The sequence below is a fragment of the Mytilus californianus genome, unplaced genomic scaffold, assembly GCF_021869535.1.
Source record: "Mytilus californianus isolate M0D057914Y unplaced genomic scaffold, xbMytCali1.0.p SCAF_2, whole genome shotgun sequence".
Classification (NCBI taxonomy): domain Eukaryota; kingdom Metazoa; phylum Mollusca; class Bivalvia; order Mytilida; family Mytilidae; genus Mytilus; species Mytilus californianus.
In genome coordinates this window covers 137,087,465-137,114,636 of record NW_026262668.1, presented here as the reverse complement: position 1 = coordinate 137,114,636, position 27,172 = coordinate 137,087,465, and the positions used below count along the sequence as shown (strand labels likewise).

The 27,172-nt window shown below is 33.6% G+C and overlaps 1 protein-coding gene across 20 annotated transcripts; it reads left to right on the top strand.

Moving 5' to 3' along the window:
- Positions 1-3,026: 3,026 nt before the first annotated feature.
- LOC127731167 (post-GPI attachment to proteins factor 3-like) lies at positions 3,027-20,751 on the top strand. Of its 20 annotated transcripts, none has more exons than XR_007995539.1 (10): positions 3,027-3,131; positions 6,149-6,558; positions 8,338-8,487; positions 10,882-10,944; positions 11,357-11,418; positions 13,406-13,542; positions 14,710-14,914; positions 17,976-19,901; positions 19,980-20,018; positions 20,218-20,751. XR_007995539.1 is itself a non-coding variant. In XM_052240111.1 (8 exons), the coding sequence occupies exons 2-8, from the start codon at positions 6,214-6,216 to the stop codon at positions 18,043-18,045; spliced, it is 1,032 nt and encodes a 343-aa protein (XP_052096071.1). In that variant the 5' UTR covers positions 3,027-3,131; positions 6,149-6,213; the 3' UTR covers positions 18,046-20,211. The 20 variants fall into 20 exon arrangements, 1 of the variants encoding a protein (XP_052096071.1); XR_007995538.1 differs by lacking the exon at positions 19,980-20,018 and adding an exon at positions 20,136-20,174 and having other exon boundaries at positions 17,976-19,940; XR_007995534.1 differs by adding an exon at positions 20,136-20,174 and having other exon boundaries at positions 17,976-20,057.
- Positions 20,752-27,172: the final 6,421 nt, after the last annotated feature.

Genomic DNA, 27,172 nt, shown 5'->3' with positions numbered 1-27,172 from the left:
TTTAGAGGGAGTAATCAAAGTAATAAAATTAGGCACTTAAGGGGATTTTGTCGATTGTAGTAAAATGGTGCATTTTATCGTCCAGAAAGACAGTGATTATCAAATAACAGTAAACATCGACAGACCTTAAGTTCTGATATTTCATATTTCATGTTTTTACCATGGCACAGTAAAGGAATACTCTACCAAGTGAGCTTAACTTTAACTTTTTAAATTTATAGATCCATTGCTTTATTGTGCCAGTTATATACTCCTTTATACAGTGGCTTAATACCTCACATGCACTCCTTTCTCTTTTTCACCAGTTCATCTCGATTCATATTTATGACTTATGATCACTTATTGTACCAATGTATTCCGTTTTAGGTGAAACAGTAGAAGAAAATAGGCGACTTTGTTTAGTAAGTATAAGAAACAGTCCACAAAGAGATGTTCTGATTTGAAGAAAATAAAGAAAGAATCAGAAATAAATAAAATTGCAAAGTTCTACTTTAGAAAAATGTTTTTACTTTTTTAAAATAATATTTTCTACTGAGTTTAACATTTTGTAAGTTTAAGATAGGATTAAATATTTAAGTTTAGAATTGAAACGGTTCAAACAGAGACAGTGACACTCAGTTGCTTAAACCTTCTTCAAATGAATTTGGACTTGTTTCGTTGGCAATCATACCACATCACCTTATTTTATACATATCATACATGTGTATTAAATGTCTCTAGTTAAAAATGGTTTGGTGCCTCGGTGGCCGAGTGGTCTAAGTAGTCGAACTACTGTATCACTAGCCTGTCAACACTGAGGTTATGAGTTCGAATCCCGCACTGGGCAGGTGCACTCGACTCCAATCTTAATTGACTAGGATAGTCAGTTTTCCTACCGAAGGTCGGTGGTTCTATCCGGGCACTCCGGCTTCCTCCACCAATAAAAAAACTGACCGCCATGAAATTGAACAATAGTATTGAAAGTCATAGGCGGATCCTGGGGGGCCCTGGGGGCCCGGCCCCCCTTATGTGGGAAAAAATTGGTTGATTATATAGGGAATCACTGAAGCGTGACTGGAGCGGGCCCCCGCTTAGGTAAGTCAGTGCCCCCCCCCCCCCCCCCCTTACAAAAGGTTCTGGATCCGCCACTGAAAGTGGGGTTAAACACCAATCAAAATCAATCAATTAAAAATGGTTTAATGTGCGTAAATTAAAGGCAGCAGATTAGTTCTGTCTAATTTTCTTGTCCGTTCTTTTTTTTCTGATGCACTTTAGTCCTATATATAAACCATGTATACTGAATCTGTTTAGCTTATATATATCTAACCTGGGCTTAAATATACTAACACATATTTATAAATATCCAAGTACCAATGTTCAGGTTGTTTACTACAAATAGATAGATGTCATGCCCAAGGTCTAAATGGCTAATTTTCAAAGGACAAATAAACCGAAGATTATCAAGCATAGTGTTCATGGTAATTAATGTCCACATGGCTTGACGGAGATATTTGAAGAAAAAAAACATAAAGATGAAGATGTGTTTATCTTCTTTGATAAGCTGTTCCATAGAATTGCAGAATTGTGAACAAAAGATTTTTTCATTATATTCGTGCTTGTTCGTACCATGAACATATCTACTGTTCCCAGTCCGTACAACAACCAAATTGTTCAGTTTTTGAGAAAAAAAAATCTTTCATAAATTTATTGTGTAAAATTTTATATTCTATAATCGTTTGTCATGTGAAATTCAGTTTCGGAAACTTATCAAATTTAATCTGTCAAAAAGTTCTCTCGATGGTGTAAAGAAAGGGCATCTAACATTATTCTTACTGATCCTTTTTTAGTTTTATTTAATCGTTGGTAGAATATAAGAATTATAACTAAAATTTACTTTTGTAGTCTAAGTATTTCTTGATTTTGTCTAAAAATAAATAACCTTGAGCTAATGGTTTTTAGAAATCGATTAATTTGCTCTTTCCAAGTAAGGCCGGCGGTGATCAGTTGTAATTCCCAATACCTTTTGCTTATTCACAGTTTGAATGATTTTGTTGTCTATACCTGAGATTACTGTAATACATGTGCTATAGTAATCTAGGTCCACTATTAACATTTATTAGCTTGATCAATATTTAGATTTGGTGGCTTCTGGACCATTAATTTAAGGATGTATTTAGGTGAAAATCTAGAATTTAAAATTGATATCATAGATCAGAAGAGCATTAGTTTAGGAACAAAATAAGCTAAATATTGATAGGTTATGGAGCTCCTTTTCGAGATATTTGATTTTTTTTTAAATGGCGGGAAAAGGCTGACTCGGACTTTACCTTTTTTTTTTGCATTGTTATTATTTTGGTCTCAAATCGAAAGAAATGAAATCTAATCTGCTTAAATTTTGGTAAATGACCTTTTATGAGCTATTTAAGTCTTATATGAAAAGAAAAATGGGTGTTTTGGGGCAAAATATTTTACACAGTATCGTAGTAAAAAAACCAAGGAGTCCGAACATCGGCCTTCCTTTACTTTAGGGGTCCCAACATTACTGTTAAAAAATGGAGGGTCCCACAATATATAGTAAAATTGAGAATGGAAATGGAGAATATGTCACAAATTCCTAAACCTGAGCTAAGTACATCCTTAAGCACAATTTCCTAAGCAAAATGTACTGTTAATCTATCAGGTATTCGGTCAAACTAATATCTTTCGGTTAAGTAAGTAAAACTTTATTTTGATTCGGCATATTGACAAACATACAAACATGAGCTCTAATGAGCTTTTCACCGAATCTAAAAACATATGCAATAACAAATAAAACAAGGCATGCAGCATGCAAATAAATAATACTACTTGACTTTACAAAAAAAAAGACTTCATTAATTAGAAAAAAATCATATAATTCAGCTTGGTATCTCGTTTCATAATAAACCTCGTTGTGCCTCAGCAATGTATACTTTTATGTCCCTTTAAACTGACGATTGAAGCCCGTGTTTTAACGATGAGCAAAGGAGAAATAACGATCAAAAACCAACCAGTCGCTATTTGTATGCTGAGATAACTCAAGGAAAAAAGAGAGGAAAGTCAAAAAGCCGGCAAGTTACTTAAACAAGAAAATGATTGGATTTTTTTCAATATGACAGTTGACACGTTCCACTGTAAGTTGCCGGGTATTTCAATATAAATAAAACCAACGAACAAGTAAGGTAAAGATATAAACCAATATACTATAGTACCTGTTGGTTGCTAAAGGGTTCGATCAATAGAGCTTAAATATATGCATGTATTTAAATTATGTTTTGTATTTGCAACCCAATAACACTAAAATTAAAATTACATTTAGAGTAGAGGTCAACATACTGTAGGCTTTAGTCTATAACGAGATTGATGAGTGTCTTTACAAAAAAGTAAGTAGGAGATATGCTGATATGTGTAGCTCTTAACTCCCATGTCTAAAAATGTAGTATATAAATTAATCCACAGCCATCCACACAAATTCTGATTCATTAAAAAGAGAAGAAGAAAACCACACTAAGCTATGACCACTTATGAGGTTCCTGCCTTGGGAAAACATTAGGTGTTTCAAGGATTTACTATACAAATACCTTGGGTTGGTTAATCTGCTTTTATTATTATGTTTTTTTTATCTAACAGTTGACTAACCAAAGGTATTTTATACAACATACAATATTTTTTATCTACACAAATAAAGACACTTTAACAACACACCTCTGTTGAATCAAAATGTAAATAACATGTATTTATACATTAATTTATCTTACATCTATTATTATCTGTCCCAATTCTTATATCAAATGGTCCGAGTACACAGTTATCGTCCTTTGATTTTCGTTGTCCACAAGTATAGTCCCTAGTGTGGACAGTGTGTTACTTGCCAGTTTTTTTATACCCCTTCCAAATTTATTTCTCCTTGTTTTATGCCTCAAATAGCAAGAAGGGGGATGAAATTACACTGTAAAAAAACTTGGGTCATGAATTTTAAAGTAAAGTAGTGATTTGGTCCAGCTGAAAAAGGTTAAAAATTAGCACTTCGGAAGCTGTCAAAAGATTTCAAGACCCCCTTAACATAAAATTGTCCATATTTTGAGTTAGAGCCGATGAAGTTTTCTATAATTTTGATATAATTTGTCCCAAAAGTAGTACAACACACTGTGAAAATATTATTGAGAAAGCGCAGGTGGGATTTTTTTAATTTTCATTTATTGTCTAAAAGAAATGCACTACGAAATAACTGTGTACTCGGACCTAAGACATGTATTTAACAAATGACAAGTTACTGATTAAACTTCTTTACCTGTATTTCTAATTCACCTGATAATTAAAGTTTTGTTATCAATGTGGATAATATATATATTTTCCAAATAAAAGTACAGTTTTTATATAAAACACCTAATTATATGCACAGTTTGTTTCACACTAGATTCTGTAAATATTGTATGTACATGTACATGTTCATGTATATTGTGAGTCAGTTCTTCAGTCATTGTCGGATAAAATTTCCATAATCATCTGTTTCTGATTTGCAAAGCTTACTCTTTTTAAAATTCTGTTTTCAGGGTTCAAATGGAAAATAAATAGACTTAATTGTCATGTTTGTATTTTCAACTTATTAAGTAGATATAGCATTCATGATGCTGAAGGGTATTTGCAAAAAATTGTTAATATCAGTTGAGAGAAGGTTAAATTTTATGAGTGGCCAGGCCAATGAAATTTCTTTTCAATGCTATTATATTTGCAGATACCTCTCCTGAATATAATATATTGAATAAATAACACTGAAAATCAATGGAGATTGTTCAGTTAAATTTTCCAAATTTAATACATTATTCTTCGCCTCTAGACGTTAGCAAATACAGCCGCATTTGATAAAGTGCACACATGATCAAGGGTCTCCTTGATGGGTAAAAAAGTATATATACATTTTGGAAAACAGGGGCAGATTCAGGCGGGGGCGTGGCATTTGTGTGCCCCCCCTAAAATTTGCAAAGCATGGGTTGTCCTAAGCTTAATAAAGAATATTTTGATAATATTACCTCAAAATATTTTCGCCTCTCTCCGCTCGGCAAAAATTTAAGTTTGTGCCCCCCTAACCTAAAATCCTGGAACCACCCCTGGAAAACACCACAGCAGAGACAGTAAAAAAAAGTTGATTCTTGTGCATATACCCTAGCAATGGCGAACTAGGAACAAAGTTTGTCGTCTCATTAAAGAAAATAAATGAATTATGTATTAGATTTTAACCAATCAAAATCAAGATAATTATATAAGGTGTAACTATTGCATATAATCAAACTTTTGGCATGTTTTGTATCATACTTCTTTGATGGTATGGCTCATTGTCAAAGAAATGCAGGAAGCCATTAAATTGAATGTAATTCTGATATTGATTTGCTTGACATTGTAATTATGATATTTATTTGACTGACATTGTAGTTATGATATTTATTTGACTGACATTGTAGTTATGATACTTATTTGACTGACATTGTAGTTATGATATTTATACTTATTTGACTGACATTGTAATTATGATATTTATTTGACTGACATTGTAGTTATATATGATACTTATTTGACTGACATTGTAGTTATGATACTTATTTGACTGACATTGTAGTTATGATACTTATTTGACTGACATTGTAGTTATGATACTTATTTGACTGACATTGTAGTTATGATACTTATTTGACTGACATTGTAGTTATGATATTAATTTATGACTGACATTGTAATTCGGATACTTATTTTATAGCACTTGGAAGAGGAACAATTTTATTAGAGTGAAAGAACAGAAGGCTACAGCTTCAATGTTTTTAGGCAGGTGTCCTCTATTTTAGACCAGTTTGGAGACTGCTGTAGTTAATTTTTCTATTCAGTATTGAAAATAAACGTTATATCATCTCTAACAAAAACATATTCCGTGCATGTTGATATATCATTTATACAGCTGCACAAGTTCACCAAAAGCATGAAAAGTAAAATTGTTTTGAAAGGTAATTTATGCTTTGATGCTGTGCTCTTACTTGATAATAATAGATGAATGACAAATAATTGTTTTGTTTTAGTAATCAATAGCCTGTTTTGAAAGATATTCAACTGGTTACCATGGTTACAATATCAGTAAGATTCAATATTTAAACTTATTTTACAGATTTGGGAAGATTAAATTTACCAATGGAACAAGAAATGAAAGAAAGAACAACACATTCTGTCTAAATGATTACAGATAAAAGCATCATGGGAATTCAAAGACTAACACACAAAATCTTTTCATCAATAAGTTACATTAGTGCATCACAACTTTTGCTGTGTTTTCTAATTCTTTTGTGTGTCAAGGTAACTGCAGGTTCATATGGTGACAGATCATACATATTCATGAAATGTGTTAGTAACTGTGGCAATAAAAACTGTACCAGCCAATCAAAGTTCTTGTCTGCTCAGCCATGGTATCTTACAGTGTTACAGTGGTCATGTAAAGATGAATGTAGATACCAGTGTATGTGGAAAACTGTAGATGCCTTTCACAAGGATGGGCTGAGTGTTCCACAGTTCCATGGGAAAGTAAGTATCTGAATCAGTTCAAAAGGATGGACTGAATGTTCCACTTTTTTAAGGGAAAGTCAGTATCTGAAAGACTTCAAAAGAATTGACCCAATGTATAGAAGTTCTGTGATTATTGCATTTAAACTTGTAGATGTCTTGGTGATTATAGCATGTAGACATGTAGATGTATGGGTGATTATTATATGTTAAAATGTAGATGTGTTGGTGATTGTAGCAAGTAGATGTCCTGGTGATTATTGTATGTAGATGTGTAGATGTCTGGATGACTATTGCATGGAGATATGTAGATGTCTTCATGATTGCATTGCTGTATGTGGATGTGTAGATGTTGTGGTGATTATTGTATTTTGAAATGTAGATGTTTTGGTGATTATTGAATGGAGATGTGTAGATGTCTTGGTGATTGTTGCATTTGGACATGTAGATGTCATTGTGATTATTGTATGTAGACATGTAGATGTCTTGGTGGTTACTGTATGTAGACATGTAGATGTCTGGGTGATTATTGCATGTTTAAATGTAGATGTCTGGGTGATTATTGCATGTTGACATGTAGATTTTGTGGTGATTATTGCATGTTGACATGTAGATGCTGTGGTGATTATTGCATGTAGATGTCTAGGTCATTATTGCATGTAGATGTCTAGGTCATTATTGCATGTAGATGCCTGGGTGATTATTGCACGTTGACATGTAGATGCCTCGGTGATTATTGCATGTAGATGTCTAGGTCATTATTGCATGTAGATGCCTGGGTGATTATTGCACATCTACATGTAATTGTCTCGGTGATTATGATGATTGGATGTATAACAAATCATTAGCAAAGTTAGTATCCGAATGGTTTAAGAAAAATATGCCGAGTGAAATTCAGTGAATGACAGTTCTTTGAGTATAGAGGTATATTTATTTATGCAGAAGGATGGATATTGTGTATTACAGTTTCAAATAAAATGTTTGATATCATTATTTTCTGACGATTGTTAATGTACACATTAAATCATATGCTTAAGTCAATTCTGGAAAAGAAAATGCATACATTGACATATAGGTGTATAAAGCAGATGTTTGAGTACTGTGTATTCATTATTATTTGTTAGATACCAATTTTTGTGGATTTTGAAGGTAAAGGTTAACAACAAATTTGAATTTAAACACAAGTGAACCAACACCTGGTAAATCTTCTGTCAGTAGATTCCATAAAGTGGATACCTCGGGTATGCAGGGTTGTTAGATAAAAACATATCACCATAGCAACATTGTGACGTTTTAATTTTCTCAACCCGATTTTGTACCTCAGCATGATTTTATGTATTGTTTTCTATCCTGATGACGGTAGCCTAGCCACCGAAACATGTCGATCTCAATAAATTACTGGAGCATTCCTTAAAGTGTTGTTGTTACTGGACCTTCTACAACAAATTTAAATGTTCACTAAACATGCTAAAGTACAAGTTTTCTATTGGAAAGTAAACAGACTTTTGGCAAAACCATGAAATCAAATATCCATGATAATACATCTTATCTTAAATCTACAGAAATAAATGAATCCACAGTAGATCAGTACCGTATATCATGATTACAGTAAAGGGAAAAGGAAACATCATGGATATAAAACCCTAAACATTTCTTTTTACATTGTGAGTAATTGTATCTTTTACACCATACGGTATACCTGCACAATTGTGCATGCTCTGTTCCTTATATTGTCTGGTATATCTATACATAAAAATTAATGCATGAATTGCTTTAGTTTTTATTTGATTTCTTTTTCAGTGGCCATTTGTACGACTGTTTGGGATACAGGAGCCAGCGTCAGTGTTGTTCTCTGTACTTAATGGACTAGCCCACCTGCGTATCCTGTCCTACAGAAAACAAGTATCTCCCAAAGTTCCTTTATATTATATCTGGCATCTCTATGCCTTAGTAAGTAAAATAAATATATTATGGTCAATCCACAAAAGTTCTAGTTATAGGTGTGTACAGTGTAATGGTCTTACTCTGCAAGATGGAAAACATCTCATAATTAAATAAAAAAAAGAAATTAACCAGGTCAATTTGACATCTATAGACAATGTAACCAGTGTTAATATCTCTTATGTACCATGGCTGTCATGAATTATTTCTTAAATATTCTAAAATATTCTTTGATAAATTTTATTGCATGATCTCAAAGACTAAGACCAGCTCCAAGTGAAAATGTTTTACAGTTTTGACTTGTGATGTTACATAGTAACAGTTCGTCTAAGGAAGGAACATTTTCACATGTGTGAGGTTACATAGTAACAGTTTGTCTAAGAAAGGAACATTTTCACATGTGTGAGGTTACATAGTAACAGTTTGTCTAAGAAAGGAACTGTTTCAAATGTGCGAGGTTACATAGTAACAGTTCGTCTAAGAAAGTAACTGTTTCAAATGTGTGAGGTTACATAGTAACAGTTCGTCTAAGAAAGGAACTGTTTCAAATGTGTGAGGTTACATAGTAACAGTTCGTCTAAGAAAGGAACTGTTTCAAATGTGTGAGGTTAACACAAGTTTATTTTGATTATTCCCTACAAAACATTTCTATGATGGGTTAGGTTTGTTGTCCTATCGAGAAAAAAGAAGAAGATGTAGTATGAGAAAACTTTCCAAATATCAGAGGTATAGGTCACAGTACAGCTTTAAACAATGAGCAAAACCAATACTGTATAGTAAGCTATAAAGGCATGACAAAATGTAATACAATTTAAACCAGACATTTAAGTGCTTGGTGTGTCTACAGTTTTTTGTCTTTTTCAGGTAGTCTTGGTTTTTGTCGAGCCTGCGACTTTTGTCGCAGAAAGCTGGACATGGGGATAGTGATCTGGCAGCGGCGGCAGCGTTAGCTAACTTCTAAAAGCTTTATATTTTCCAAGGTGGAAGACCTGGATGCTTCATACTTTGTATATAGATGCCTTATGTTATGAAGTTTTCGTCTGTCATATGTCCAATGTCCTTGACCTCATTTTCATGGTTCAGTGACTACTTGAAAAAAAAGTTAAGATTTTTTGTAATGTTAAATTCTCTCTTATTATAAGTAATAGGATAACTATATTTGGTATGTGCGTACCTTGCAAGGTCCTCATGCCCGTCAGACAGTTTTCACTTGACCTCGACCTCATTTCATGGATCAGTGAACAAGGTTAAGTTTTTGGTGGTCAAGTCCATATCTCAGATACTATAAGCAATAGGTTTAGTATATTCTGTGTATGGAAGGACTTTAAGGTGTACATGTCCAACTGCTAGGTGTCATCTGACCTTGACCTCATTTTCATGGTTCAGTGGTTATAGTTAAGTTTTTGTGTTTTGGTCTGTTTTTCTTATACTGTATGCAATAGGTCTACTATATTTGGTGTATGGAATGATTGTAAGGTGTACATGTCCAACTGGCAGGTGTCATCTGACCTTGACCTCATTTTCATGGTTCAGTGGTTATAGTTAAGTTTTTGTGTTTTGGTCTGTTTTTCTTATACTGTATGCAATAGGTCTACTATATTTGGTGTATGGAATGATTGTAAAGTGTACATGTCTAGCTGGCAGGTGTCATCTGACCTTGACCTCATTTTCATGGTTCAGTGGTCAAAGTTAAGTTTTTGAGTTTTGGTCTTTTTTTCTAATACTATATATGCAATAGTTCAACTATATTTGGTGTATGGAAATATTTTATGATCTATATGTCAGTCACGCAGGTTTTATTTGACCTTGACCTCATTTTCAAGGTTCATTGCTCAGTGTTAAGTTTTTGTGTTTTGGTCTGTTTTTCTTAAACTATAAGCAATAGGTCAACTATATTTGTTGTATGGAAGATTTGTTAGCTGTACATGCCTGCCTAGCATGGTTTATCTGACCTTGACCTCATTTTCATGGTTCATTGGTCAATGTTTAGTTTACTTGGTTAATGTTAAGTTTATGTGGCAGTTGTAATAAAGCTTTATATTTAGGACTATCAACATAATATCAATGATTAGTAAAGAAGGCGAGACATTTCAGCGTGTGCACTCTTGTTGTCTTTTTCAGGTATCATTTAATACTTGATTTTGGTCTACAGTTTTTGTCTTTTTCAAGTATTATTAATGCGGTGTTTGAGTCTACAGTTTTTTGTCTTTAAAGGTAGCATTTAATGCTTGGTTTGGGTCTACAGTTTTTGTCTTTTTAGGTAGCATTTAATGCTTGGTTTGGGTCTACAGTTTTTGTCTTTTTAGGTAGCATTTAATGCTTGGTTTAGGTCTACAGTTTTTGTCTTTTTTCAGGTAGCATTTAATGCTTGGTTTTGGTCTACAGTTATTTTGTCTTTTTCAGGTAGCATTTAATGCTTGGTTTTGGTCTACAGTTTTTCATACAAAAGATACAGATTTTACAGAGGTATTTGCTTTATCATATTTTTATAATTTCAGTTCAAACTTATCTCTTGACCAAATCAATTTGGTTCTTTTTATATTAATTGCCTCCAAAATCAAATTAAATAATTCCACATACTATTACTTATATATGCATCTATAGAAACATCAAATGAATAGTGTTAAGAACACTGGTCTTTATTATATTATAGACAGCTGTCTCAATGCTGAGGATTTTCTAGTGCTGCTTGTTTAATTTCTGATCTTTTTCTGCACTTTATGGGATGCTATTCTGGGTGTAACTTTGCATAATTTAGAAAGTAAATTAAAAGAAATAAGCAGAGAGAGCATGGTAAGGTCAATTTATGTATTATTGCATGATATGAGGTGAAGTTTTATGTAATATAAAATGAATAATGAATTTTTGTTAATTATAGAAAATGGATTATTTCTGTGCGTTTTCTGTAGTACTCAGTAACTGTTATGTTGTATTATGTAGGTGAGTATTGTTGCCATTCAGATGAATACCTTCATCTTTCTGGAGTAGATTTGTAAACAGCAACCTTTTATGACTCTTTTATATTATCTGCCAGATTTTCTCAGAATTTCTGAATTTTTATGGTATATATAACAAAATTGTACTGAAGCACATACAATTTTATAACACTAATTGGCTGTATTCATCTCAGGTCAAAGTTTGCAAATGTGATAAGGTTGTTCCAGTTTATGAAGATTTTTTAGGGTTATGTCCTTGAAAACTGTAAATTTTCATCCATTTTAGCTACTTTATTTTTACAACTCCACTTTATCTAGTTGGTTGTATATTTATGGATGAAGATGATGATGATGACGGATGTTTATTTAATGTCTAGCTGCATATTTAATACATATTCAGGGCAAGAACATATAAATGTTACAAGTTGAGATTGATTTTTAACGTGCAAGTTCATGAACAGTCTGCAGGTAGACATGTCACCTTACCTGAACACATTATTCTGACTTCGAGCCGACCAGTCTTTAGTCTAACTCCTTAATGCATGCCTACTTGGCATAGAAGTATATTCATGGATGTCAGATTCTAATATGTAGAATGATTTCTGTCATTTGAATTTTATTCAGAGTTATCCCCCTTTTGCATTTTTAATATTTTATCCATTTTGGTAGCTATGATGGCCTCTGTGACTCTTTTATCCTCCTTCAGATTCTGCTTCCTGTTTGCCAAACTTTGTATCTCTAAGATGTCATGCACATAGTAAGAAATTTTAATCACATGAAGTCAACAAAATTGAGCAAGAGATTTTAATTAGTTAGCATTAGCTTACAGTTCATCTTGTTATTTTATTTTAATTGTAATGTTTTTAAAGTACTATAAATGAAACTGTCTTCTTATATTAACAGAAGTTCAACTGACTGTTATGAAACTCCAGATGTAGTTTTCATATTAGGATATTTGAAACATTTGTGATTATTCAACTGAATTCCAACACATCTATTGACTTATTCAGTGCTTAAAATATTCACTCCTCCAACAAAGTTTTGTATATTGTGTTTTTATGTTTGCTTTTTGTTTTCCCTGCTTAAGAGGAACTACGAGTCATAGAGGACTGATCTTTTGTCAGTTAATGTATTATATATAGTTACCCGTGCGGAATTACATAAAACTTTATTAGATATAAAAATAAGAAGATGTGGTATGATTGCCAATGAGACAACTCTCCACCAAATACCAAATGACATAGAAGTTAACAAGTAAAGGTCACCGTATGGCCTTCAACAATGAGCAAAACCCATACATAAGCATTGCTGAAGTGGAGCTCTTTGATATCCACCAGTTTCTGTCTTAGAAAATCTGACCAAAAAAAGGAGAACAGAGTCTACACATAAATGTATATGCCCGCTAAGTCAGCAATAAAAGGCACAGAAATGACAAATGTAAAACAATTCAAACAATTCAAACAAGAATACTAAATGGCCTGATTTATGTACAAAACAATGAACCAAAAAAAACACAAATATGTTATACAGCAACAAACGACAACCACAGAATTACAGGCTCCTAACTTGGGACAGGCACATACAGAATGTGGCTGGGTTAAACATGTTTGAAGGCGCCAACCCTCCCTTTACCTGGGAGAGTTGTGTAAAGGTACAACAGTAAGTTTTGAAAAAGTTCAGTGTACCCATCCACTTATTAAGTAGCCTAACATCACAGTTCCCAAATTGCACCCATTTAGCAAAAATAGCAGTGGAAATTTTACAAGTTTTCATAGAGACTAAACCATTTGTATTTTTATGATTTGACATTATGTATGTTTGGGTACCTTCATGTTTACTGTCCAATCTTATGAGACATTACAGATTATTTGGTCCATTTGTCATATTATTTAACATGTTTAGTGCCTTATCTTTTAATTTTGATAAATTTCTGTTAATTTAGCACAAGTTCAGTGCACATGTCTACTTCAGTTTATTTGTATATATTTCAGATTATATGGAACAAGTCCAGTGCGCCGTCCTCTCATTTTTGCAGCATTAGTCATTGCCTTATACACTTACCATATCTACTACCTTGCCTTTGTTCATTTTGATTATGGATATAACATGCAAGTAAATATCGTTTTTGGTAAGTATAAATCAGTTATGATATTTTCATTATGTGGTCACACTTCCAAAGTTCCTTTCCTTTGTATAAATTTTACTCTGCCTTGTGAGCAGGTAATCTGTGTAGTCTTTATCTCAGCATTGTTCATTTTTAGTCAGGTTGGACAAGTCCAAAATCACCTTATAGTATAGTGATGTCAGTGGGGCTGGAAAAAGTGGGTACCTAATTTGTGTAATCAACAATTCCTCCTACAATTATCAATCCAAATCCATGAAACTTCACAGGAAGATCGCACAAATGTTGAAGTTGTGCACCTACTATTATGGAAGTGTTTGAGGAACTTTTACATATCATATTTCAATAGTAAAAAATGAGTTGTTGAGAGGTTTTGATAGATTAATGCAAATATAAAATATTATTTTAAATTATGCATTGACAGATATTCTGAACCAAAATGAATTTTTTGTTATGAAAATTTATCTGACATGATTTTAGTTCTAGTTTTGAAGTGTCCTTCCTTGTTAAAATAATGCTCCAAAGCTATTTAAACTTATCAATAGTACATAATATTGTTCAAAACTATGTGATACTGTGTCAAAAGTTAACGATTTAGACTTAGTTATCCTGATTGTGAAAAAAGGGAAAGGATACCAAGCAGGCAATAAAAAAAACATTAAATGAAGAAAGATAACATGTTTAAAAAGTTTAAAAATTCACTACCGGTATACAGAAAACTAGACTATTAAGCAACATAACACCAATAGCTCCAGGAAAGTCAGTAGATCCTATTAGTACTCCATTATGTAATTCAGGATAAAATTTATTGTTGTTGTTAGTTATATCAAGTGATAAGGCTTAAAAAAAGGGGAAAATGTTTTTGTGTAATCCTTAGACTTCATCAATTCATTTTCATTGTTATTTGTAAATTTCTCTATTTCTTGTTGTTAAAGTTTTAAATGTTAAGGAACAACAGAGACATTGAAAAATAAAACAGATTACAACACAGAATATTAAAAATCAATAAGCCTCCTTTGCATTGCTGAAGTGGAGCCCTTTGATATCCACCAGTTTCTGTCTTAGAAAATCTTACTTTAAAAAAGAGAACATAGTTTACACATATATCTATATATGAACCAGTACAAGGTTTTTATTGTCTTTATTTAATTCAGTATTTTTCTTTAAATACAGGGGCATTAAACTTTACTGGATGGATGCTTTATGCTTACAGAGAAGGAATAAAAAAACGTTATGTACAAAAATGTATGCTAGCTATGTTTGGTTTGACATTCCTTATTTTATTAGAACTGCTGGATTTTCCTCCATTATTGTGGATTTTTGATGCTCATTCAATGTGGCATGCAGGTACAATACCTGTATGTTACCTTTGGTACAGGTATGTATTCTCACAAATTAATCACCATCGATTTCCTCAGATAGAATTTTTATACTTTGCCAAAATGTAGATTTTGCCATGCTTTTTGCAAAAATATAATAAAATGTATGGGTCACAGTGCTATTTTTCAAGCTACGAGTCGTGCAAAACTGCCCAATTTTGCATAGATTATTCATGAAAATGAAAAAAAAAAAACTTTTTTGTGAATAAAAAGAAATCAATGCAATTGAATTTTGAAATGAAATATGAGAAAATAGGTTGTACAATATTAAAAAAAAAAATGCTGTCACCGAAGTTGTTTTCTTGCTACAAGTAGAAAATGAAAATTTCATTAACATTACAGTATAAAATTTTACTATAAAAGTTAAGAGTTATCCTCCCTTATATGGTTAGGTTGAACAATTAAATGAACAAAACCTAGAAAAGTGTTACACCTGCAAGGAGATACATGTAATATAAAGTCTCTGTGTAAACTTTCTTTTGGGGCAAGGTAGATGCTCTGTACAGTTTGGGTTTGGTTCAAACGATAAAGAATTTCTTTTTTTTTTGCTGAAATAAAGTACATTTCATACTTTTAGAGAAGTATATTCAGTTGAAAAGGAACTATTTTCATTTAAAATTTAATGCTTTATTTAATTTTATTGGGGATGTAAAAGTGTTGACCAAAGCACATTTTGGATGAAGAGCTTCCATGCTTCATAATAATAAAATGCTCCGCTAGGCGCAGCTTGATACAACCGCAGAGGTCGAACCCTGAACAGTTGGGGCAAGTATGGATACAACATTCAAGCTTGATACAGCTCTGAATTTGGATTGTGATTAAATATTTGTCACAGCATAGGTTTCTGTCATTCTGACACAGAATGAATGTTGTCTAAGAACTTAAAAATTTTTAATTTACCTATTATGGTCCAATATCCAAAATCTAAATACATACACGGTTAGATTCAGCATATCAAAGAACCCCAAGAATTCAATTTTTGTTAAAATCAAACTAAGTTTAATTTTGGACCCTTTGGACCTTAATGTAGACCAATTTGAAAACGGGACCAAAAATTAAGAATCTAATTACACGGTTAGATTCAGCATATCAAAGAACCCCAATATTTCAATTTTTGAATAAATCAAACCTTATCATTATTATTTGCTTTTATATATAAATAAAAAATAACCAACTTAAAATGGAAAATTTTAAAGAAAAAAAAAAAGGAACCCCCCCCCCTTCCAATTTTTTGAACCCCCTTATGATTCATCACCCCCAAACTCAATCCCAGCCTTCCCTTTGTGGTATGGTAGCTTGCAGTACAATTTCAGAGAGATCCATACACTTGAACACAAGTTATTGTCTGGAAACTGTATAAATACTTGTTTTTTGGCCCCTTTTTGGCCCCAAATTCCTAAACGTTTAGGGCAATTACCCCCAAACTCAAACCCAGCTTTCTCTTTGTGATATGGAACCTTGTAGTACAATTTCATAAAGAACCATACACTTACACACAAGTTATTGTCCTGAAACTAGAAAAATGCTTGTTTTTTGCCCCTTTTTGGCCCCTAATTCCTAAAATTTTGAGGCAATTACCCCCAAAATCAATCTCAGCCTTCCCTTTGTGGTATGGTACCTTGCAGTACAATTTCAGAGAGATCCATACACTTGAACACAAGTTATTGTCTGGAAACTAGAAAAATGCTTATTTTTGGCCCCTTTTTAGCCCCTTATTCCTAAACGTTTTGGGCAATTACCCCCAAACTCAATTCCAGCTTTCCCTTTGTGATATGGAACCTTGTAGTACAATTTCAGAAAGATCCATACACTTACACACAAGTTATTGTCATGAAACTAGAAAAATTCTTGTTTTTTGCCCCTTTTTTGGCTCCTAATTCCTAAAATTTTGAGGCAATTACCCCCAAAATCAATCCCAGCATTCCCTTTGTGATATGGAACCTTGTGGTACAATGTCAGGGAGATCCATACACTAACACACAAGTTATTGTCTGGAAGTTACTAAAATGCTTATTTTTGGCCCCTAATTCCTTAACTGTTGGTACCATAACCCCCAAAAACCTTCCTTTTGTGGTATTGAACCTTATGGTAAAATTTCATAGAGATCCATTTACTTAAACTAAAGTTATTGTGCGAAAACCAATGTGTCTTCGGTCGATGCCAACGTCATACCAATATACGACCGCAAAATTTGTTTGCAGTCGTATAAAAATGTGCGCATGATCAACGCTTTTACAACCCTATAGAATAATAAAAAGAAGCATTCAATACTTGTAATTACATTTTTGTGCTACAACCATGAAATTAAGAGTTGTACCAAGCTTTTCGTTTGTTTTTCAATGAATTATTTTAACATAATGTAACCGATAGCACATGCAGTCATAGTTGTTGTATTGTATACGGAAATGAGATATGATATTGGAGTGTCTCACTATTGTTGTCCGCAAATTAAATTATGGATTCTAATGAAACATACATGTATAGTAATTATTCTAAAATAACAGTGGTTTATTAAGTATATAAATTAAATGTTCATTTCTGCACATTGATGATACTTTAAGAGACTTAATTCGCTCCTCTTGTTTTTGATTTTTTGTCAGATATTCGGAATCCTCTGGTTTTATCCATGTTTTTCCATTAAGAAATTTTGTCCACTAACCCCTACTTTTCTTTTCATAATTTTATTACATATAGTTTAAAAAGCCATCTTTGAAAATCTTATTAAATCCTTGTTATTTTTTCAATGTTTTTGAAAGAAAAAAGGTGCCAATGTTAAATGTTTGAAAAATCTAGAGAGAATCATTTCCCGCCAAATTTTCAATGGCTTATATCTCGAAAACAATTACACGGACCCTTCATTTTTTTCTGCTTTTTTAGTTCCTTCATTTATATACTATCAATTTATGACAGTCTTTCAAAAAGCTTGTTATTTTGAAACAGAGTAGCAAACATCCTTAAGTGCTTACAATTAGACAACAACTGTACAATCACTGAATTCATTCTTTAATCTCTGTTCACCAGCATTTCTAAAAAATAAAGAAATGTTTTCTTTCTTTTCAGTTTTGTTATAGAAGATGGATTAAATATGGAATTAGAATTAGGAGATGATAAAGACAAAAAAACAGTGTGATTCCTGTTGTCATAGATTGAACATCTTTGAATGTGTTTTTTATTTGGGATCATTAAACGTGCATTGTATATGTAATCAGGAAATGTGCTTTTTATAACTGATCCTTTAGTACATATCTTGTAAGTGAATATTAAGTGTGTATTGTATATGTGATTATAGAGTGTTTATTAAGTGATCATTAAGTGTGTATTGTATATGTGATTATAGAGTGTTTATTAAGTGATCATTAAGTGTGTATTGTACATGTGATAATCAAGTGTGTATGTATTAAGTGATCATTAAGTATGTGTGTTATTTATATGTTAAAAAATAAAAAGAGGGGTGGAATGTATGTCAATGAGACCGCAACCCATTGACACAAAAATCCAAAATGTCTAGAACTCAACAGTATTTAACAAAAGACAAGACAGGTGTATATACTGTAAATCCCCCTGAATCTAAATGGTTGTGATAACTGTAACAAAGACTTTCCATTAATATAGAAGACTGGAAAACATACATTTTAGATAACCAGGCTTCCTCTTTTATTCCCAATCAAGATGTATAATAGATGCTACACCATTACAGGAAAATAATTTAACTCTATAATACTAAGGTGATTATTAAACTCCATTTGATTTCTGAATGTGTATGGTACATGTAATCATCAGTGCATACTTGTTAATTCTACCTACGGTCCATGTAATCATCAGTGCATACTTTATAATTCTACCTACTGTCAGTTTGTTGTCTGTTATATTTTTGTTGTCATTCAACTAGAAATATGTACCCATATTGAATATTGTCAACTATTTTGAATGAATATAATTGCAAATTTAGTACACTGAGGTAAAAATAATTACGATGATCTTTTTTTTTTTCGACAAGAAAAGGGATGGGCTTATCTCGCCCCAATAACACAAAAATATAACAAAAGAGGGACTTTAACAGGTTTGGTCTCATATAGCCTTTATTTTATTTATTTAATTTTCTCAATTTGAAATAGTGTTTTTTAGCCACTTCTTCAATGTTCAGCTTTCTTTCCTCTGTATATAAGAAATTCCTCTTGTCTTGTACATCTAGCCAGTGATCATGACTTCTTTTGATGGCATTGTAGAAATCTGGGTCTTTTTCTTTCTCGATCATTTTGTATGGATACAGCTTATCCTAGTAGACTAGAATAAAACTGTTTTCTTTTTCAACCTCGAACAGGAAGGTCTGTTGTGGTAGATCTAGTGTTATCTTTCCTACCCTGATTCGTGAAGTTGGTTGAGATGTTTCCATTCCTGCAGGATTTGCTGAAGGTTGACCCTCAGCACCTGTTGTGCAGGGGGGATCCTTTTGTGGTGTACAGGGTAGTTTTCTGTTGTCGTCGAGTACTGTGACTACCGGTTGTTCCTGTGTAGTCATTTCCTCTGTAGGTTTTGCGGTATATTCTCCCTTCTCTTCGGTGTTATTGGTTGAATCTACATTGGGGTCATTTTTCTAGACATTTTTGAGAGGGTTCTCCGTTCTCAATTGTCGATGGTGTGGACTTCTTAGCTATAAAAGCTTCTAGGCGGCGTTTATTCCTGTCTGTTTTCGCTTTTGATGACCTTTTCCATGTTTTTGGAAATGTAGGCGACTCGTTCTGCTCTTCTTGTTGCCTGGACTTTTTCCGTCTTATTACTAGTTTGTAATCTCCATTCCTAGCTGAGAGATCCCAGTTGGCGGTTTGATGTTCAAGTGAGTGTATACTGGTAAAGATATCTCCAGTCAATAGTGAAGGTGAGCATGACTCACTGCTCGCTGTCATAACGATTCACCTCATCCTGACATGTTACATGTGACTAATTACGATGATCTTTATTGAATATTAGATGCTCAATACTGTCAAGGTCAAGATTATTGAATATTAGATGCTCAATACTTACAAGGTCAAGATTATTGAATTTTAGAAGTACAATACTGCCAAGGTCAAGATTATTGAATATAAGAAGCTCAATACTGCCAAGGTCAAGATTATTGAATATTAGAAGCTCAATACTGTCAAGGTCAAGATTATTGAATATTAGAAGCTCAATAGAGCCAAGGTCAAGATTATTGAATATTAGAAGCTCAATACTGTCAAGGTCAAGATTATTGAATATTAGAAGCTCAATACTGTCAAGGTCAAGATTATTGAATCATGCTTAGAAGCTCAATACTGCAAAGGTCAAGTTTATTGAGTATTAGAAGCTCAGTACTGCCAAGGTCAAGATCACCATTACTAGAAAAGGAGTGAAACTCATTATACCAATAAGCTTTTTCTTGCTAGAAATGAGTTTATGTTGTGCATCTATAATTTTTCATGCGATTCATTATTGTAAAGGTACATGATTGCTTTGATGCAAGTCCTAATACTTTATTTCTAGAAGACTTCTGTAGGACAGTCTAGGAGGTTCTATCATGACAGTCAATATTGAAGTAACTTAGTTAAGGATAAATTTGATTGGAGGCAATAATGCTTCTTTGAATTCAAATGTTTTACTTAGAATATAATGCCATAAAGAGAAAAATGTAACATTATCATAATATTCACAGTCACACTTATTGATGTTTAAAACAAAATGCAACAAGTACTTAATAAATGCAATGATTTTATTATAATTTGTTACCAGTTATAGATTTTTATCATGTATTTGTTAAGGAAGAAGCATGAACTATTGTGTAAAGATGATAAGAAAATTATTAAAATTATTTATGTTATCTTTTGTTACTTGTTTTTTTTATATTAATCTGAATAATGTCTTATCTGTAAAATATTGTAAACAGCCATGTTTTTTTTTTTACTTTTAGAATTTCATTTAATATAACATGTCATTTTACTTCTCTCAACTTTGGGTTCATCTACAGTCATAACTATCCCCTCATCTAGTCATGACTAGCCTATCCCCTCATTTACAATCATAACTAGCTTATCCCCTCATCTACAGTCATAACTAGCCTATCCCCTCATCTACAGTCATGACTAGCCTATCCCCTCATCTACAGCCACAACTAGCCTATCATCTCATTTACAGCCATAACTAGCCTATCATCTCATATACAGTCATAACTAGCCTATCACTTCATCTACAGTCATAACTAGCCTATCCCCTCATCTAGTCATGACCAGCCTATCCCCTCATATACAATCATAACTAGCTTATCCCCTCATCTACAGTCATAACTAGCCTATCCCCTCATCTAGAGTCATGACTAGCCTATCCCCTCATCTACAGCCACAACTAGCCTATCATCTCATTTACAGCCATAACTAGCCTATCATCTCATATACAGTCATAACTAGCCTATCACTTCATCTACAGCCATAACTTGCCAATCCCCTCATCTACAGTCATAACTAGCCTATCACCTCATCTGCAGTCATAACTAGCCTACCCCCTACTACAGTCATAACTAGCCTATCCCCTCACCTACAGTCATTACTAGCCTATCCCCTCATCTACAGTCATAACTAGCCTATCACCTCATCTACAGTCATAACTAACCTGTCATCTCATCTACAGTCATAACTAGCCTATTCCCTAATCTACAGTCATAACTAGCCTATCCCCTCATCTAAAGTAATAACTAGCCTATCCCCTCATCTACAGTCATTACTAGCCTATCCCCTCATCTACAGTCATAACTAGCCTATCACCTCACCTACAGTCATAACTAGCCTATCACCTCATCTACAGTCATAACTAGCCTACCCCCTCATCTAAAGTCATAACTAGCCTATCCCCTCACCTACATTCATTACTAGCCTATCCCTCATCTACAGTCATAACTAGTCTATCATCTCATCTACAGTCACAACTAGCCTATCCCCTCATCTACAGTCATAACTAGCCTATCATCTCATCTGCAGCCATAACTAGCCTATCACCTCATCTACATTCATAACTAGCCTCTTCCCTCAATTACAGTTATAACTAGCATATCCCCTCACCTACAGTCATTACTAGCCTATCCCTTCGTCTACAGTCATAACTAGCCTATCCCCTCATCTACAGTCATAACTAGCCTATCCCCTCATCTACAGTCATAACTAGCCTATCATCTCATCTGCAGCCATAACTAGCCTCTTCCCTCAATTACAGTTATAACTAGCATATCCCCTCACCTACAGTCATTACTAGCATATCCCCTCATCTACAGTCATAACTAGCCTATCATCTCATCTACAGTCACAAATAGCCTATCCCCTCATCTACAGTCATAACTAGCCTATCATCTCATCTGTAGCCATAACTAGCCTATCACCTCATCTACAGTCATAACTAGCCTCTTCCCTCAATTACAGTTATAACTAGCATATCCCCTCACCTACAGTCATTACTAGCCTATCCCTTCGTCTACAGTCATAACTAGCCTATCCCCTCATCGACAGTCATAACTAGCCTATCCCCTCATCTACAGTCATAACTAGCCTATCATCCTATCTACAGTCGTAACTAGCATATCCCCTCGTCTACAGTCGTAACTAGCCTAGCATCTCATCTACAGTAATTACTAGCCTATCCCATCATCTACAGTCATTACTAAAATTGGGAATGGAAATGGGGAATATGTCAAAGAGACAACAACCCGGCCAAAGAGCAGATAACAGCCGAAGGCCACCAATGGGTCTTCAACGCAGCGAGAAAATCCCGCACCCGGAGGTGGTCCTCAGCTGGCTCCTTAATAAAAATGTGTACTAGTTCAGTAAAAATGGACGTCATACTAAACTCCAAAACATATAAATGAACTAAAATTTAAAACATACAAGACTAACAAAGGCCAGAGGCTCCTGACTTGGGACAGGCGCAAAAATGCGGCGGGGTTAAACATGTTTTGTGAGATCTCAACCCTCCCCCTATATATACCTCTAGCCAATGTAGAATAAAGAAACACACAGCGATACGAACAGTAAAACTCGGTTTAAAAGAAGTCCGAGTTCGATGTCAGAATAGGTAACAAAAGAAATTAAGCAAAATGACAAAAATACATAAATTAACAAAGGACTACTAGCAGTTACTGACATGCCAGCTCCAGACCTCAATTAAACTGATTGAAAGATTATGTCTTCATCATATGAATATCAAGTACAATCCCTCCCGTTAGGGGTTTAGTATCATACCATCATAACATATATGAGAAGAACATAACCCGTATCATGCCAACAACTGGTTTTAGAATAAATGTGTTTATTTCCGATGCAAAGACCCTATGAGGGAATCAATATTAATACCAAAATATGCAATCCTTAATGACTTGACAACAGTATCGTAACTATATCCCTTCCGAATAAGTCTGTTTAAAGGTTTGGTTAGCTTTTGAGGTGAATACCGACATTTTTGTGCTTTGTAAAGAATATTACCATAAAAGATTGGATGTGAAATACCTGTACGTATAAGATGTCTGCATGTTGATTTATATTTACGAATGATGTCCTTGTATCAATGATAAAATTTAGTAAATTTTTTGACTAGTTTGTGATATCGAAAACCCTGGTGTAATAATTTTTCAGTAATACAGAGATTTCTTTCGTTAAAATCAAATACGTTGTAGCTGTCAGGAATAACACACTCAGTAGTTGTTATAGTTGTAGCTGTAATGAACCACACACTCAGTGCATGGTTGTTATATTTGTAGCTATCTGGAATAACACACTCAGTAGTTGTTATAGTTGTAGCTGTCATGAATCACACACTCAGTGGTTGTTACATTTGTAGCTATCAGTAATCACACACTCAGTGCATGGTTGTTATATTTGTAGCTATCTGGAATAACACACTCAGTGGTTGTTATAGTTGTAGCTGTCATGAATCACACACTCAGTAGTTGTTATATTTGTAGCTGTCAGGAATCAAACACTCAGTAGTTGTTATATTTGTAGCTGTCAGGAATCACACACTCAGTAGTTGTTATATTTGTAGCTGTCAGGAATCAAACACTCAGTGGTTGTTATATTTGTAGCTGTCAGGAATCACACACTCAGTTGTTGTTATAGTTGTAGCTGTCAGGAATCACTGACTCAGTGGATGTGTATTTTCCTTATTTTCAGCCTCAAATTTTCAGATTAGGCCTGTTATAGACTTGCGAAAAATGTAACTTTGATTTATCACAAACTGTGTCATTTGACCATGACCTAGATTTTATGCTCCAGTTGTCAAGTACCATATTTGACATCTAAAAATATTCGGATATTCGTTTTAAATCCTAATTTTATTACGTTATTTTAAGCCGATGTTTTTGCTGCATTAATTTTGTCAGGAAGAAACATTTGTATAGCTTTGTGAATATCATATGACTTATTAATTGATTGTTATATTCCGTGTTTAAAGGAATCAATGATGTTGTGTTGGGGGTAGCTTGTTATTGTGAATAAAATCTATAAAACATGTTTTGTAATTTTACAGCGTTCTGCATAAATTCATGATTTTGTGTTTAAATTGTTTTGTATTCGTCAATAAAGCCGAGGTCATTTACATTTCAACATATATATGTCACACCTTCGGTAGCACAAAGTAAGTAATAAGTAAATGAGCAAGTAAGAACAAATCACACAGTTGAAAATCTTCTAGCAGATGGTATATTCCAATGAACCAATAAATTTAAAGTCTGCATTTGCACAGACACTTTTCTCTGAAAAATTACTATATAAAGGTATGCAGGTAAGAAAAAAATCAGTGACAAGTGCCTGTGTTTCTTTGTATAGAACATCGGTATATTTCAATCATTAGGTGTCCGAAGAGATAGATTGGAGTAATAGATAGAAAGAAAGAAATGGAAATTAGAGTTGCAAATAACAAGAAATAAAGTCCCTGTTGAGACAACCTATTTAAGAGACGACTATATGACTATGTATTTTGCACGCTGTTGCCTTTTGGGTGAAACTAGCTGTTATGGCCTTTTTGTGCATCATTAGCAATTTACGTTGCAATCAGTTGTTACCGGTTATATTTTACAAATACAAATTGTTCATACATACAGAACTTTGTTTTGCATTGGAATTCCAATGACGACACTGATTTTTTGGATCTGGAAACTCCAGGTAAACCCCTTGAATTGGCCGTGTGGAAACCCATGGGTCTCCATGTACATAACGTTAAACGGTTTTGCTAGATGCGCATTTGCATTGGTATACTATATAGCATAGATAACAATTCATGGCGAATCTATAAAATCCTATGTAATATGAGTTATGTCTAATGAGAGTCAGCAAACATACAATGGACATACCATAATGTTAAAGGTGATATATATATTAATATTGCAAAGATAACGAAAAACATTTTCATTTTATTTGTTCCAAAACAATTACAAGTTTCGTTTTCTACGTCTTCTGTCCCATTTCTAGATCTTTGGTGAACTTGTTACGTCGGTGACGATATTCTTACAGCTTCTTTCTACAATTGCTATGGCGTATCAGCTACCATTCAATTAGCTGATACTTCACTGGCATTCACATGTCCATACAGGCCATAAAAAGGTGGGATTTCTTATAATTAAAAAAAACTAGAAAACACTGGTATGCGAATTGGAGTATCATATTGATTCTTAAAATAAACATTGTCAATTAATAAAGGACATGTAAATTTTTGAATAAATTGAATTGAAAGAAAGTATTTGATTGATTGGTGTTTAATGCTACTTTCAGCACTATTGTGCTATTTCGTGGCGGTCAGTTTTTAATGATGGGGAAGTCGGAGTGCCAAGAGAGAACCACCGACCTTCTGTAGGAAAACTGAACTGACAATCCTAGGCAATTAAGATTTGAGTCGAGTGCACCTGCTACGTGCGGAATTCGAACTCACAACCTCATTGTTGACAGGCTAGTGATACAGTGGACTACTTAGACCACTCGGCGACCGAGGCTCCCTTGAAAAGAAGTTAGGTATGGGAACTGGTAAAATGTCGACTTTATATGACAAATGGGTAAGAGTGTCCTCCCCTTTACCAGTAGAGATGATTAGCAAAAAAGGGGGATATAGTTTGATTACTAAAACTCAAATTACAAGAAAGAGAATATCTAAATATCATATCTGTACATATCAAATAGCCTATTCGTATTTAACTTATTAATTAAATTTCCATTTGAATAAAAGGATTGGTGGAGTAAACGGGAATGAGACGGCAACCGAACGACACAAATTACCCAAAGACATCCACAGGGCAACGCATAGTCTACGACAGATGTCTATATAATTTGTCAATCTCTAGATCGTACAGAGCCTATATGAGCTGTAAATAAGCATTCAGAAAACAATCAAAGAACGGTCATTAATTAACAACCCGTACTCCTATAACAACACAATAAGATATGACAAACGACAACTTTACGACAACTTTTGACGATGTTCCATATTGGGACACACACATGAATATGAAACTGGTTTTAACTAGGTTTTTTTAGATCTCAAGCCTGCCCTTCTTTAATATCAATCAGTAGATTACAAAACGTTCATATTAGAACATATACATGTGTTTTATATGTGCGTTTAGTTCAAACATGTTCAAACTGGGTTTTTTTCTTTGTATGTATTCTTGATTATTGTTTTTAGTTGTTGTTTAAAATAATGTCTTAGTCTTGTAATATGCTCTTTGTGAGCCCATTTAATGAAAATAAAACATCGTGCATCCTTTAGTACAGTATAATTTGTAAATAGTTTTCTGACTTTTCTATCATTTACTATACTAATATAAAAGATTAAGTGCTTTACCTATATAGAAGAGGACAATGTTTTATAAATGGGTTCATTCGCATGCACTGCCAGCTAGCTCAAAATAGATATAACTTGCTGATAAGAATTCATATCGTTTGACAAATTATATCAGTTGCTATATTTTATACAGAAACTTCGGAATTACCGAAGATATTAGAAAGTACATCAGACCACACCAACATCCGTCTCCTCTGAAAACCCCACCCTTTGGTAATCTAGACTATAATGGTTTACTTTTATAAATTTTGACTTGGATGGAGAGTTGTCTCATTGGCACTCATACCACATCTTCTTATATCTATATAATTCGTAAGCGACGTCCAATTATTTTCCGAGGGGAGGGGGAGTTGGGAGATTATTTTTTTGCAGTCGGAACATCCATTTCAACCTCTTGCTAGACCTACTTATTTACTTTACGCAAATTTATTTTG

Coding starts and splice junctions, on each gene's coding strand:
- LOC127731167 (XM_052240111.1), top strand. CDS start 6,214: ATGATTACAGATAAAAGCATCATGGGAATTCAAAGACTAACACACAAA. Junction 10,945..11,356: donor AAGATACAGATTTTACAGAG/GTATTTGCTTTA, acceptor TGTTAATTATAG/AAAATGGATTATTTCTGTGC. Junction 14,915..17,975: donor GTATGTTACCTTTGGTACAG/GTATGTATTCTC, acceptor CTTTCTTTTCAG/TTTTGTTATAGAAGATGGAT.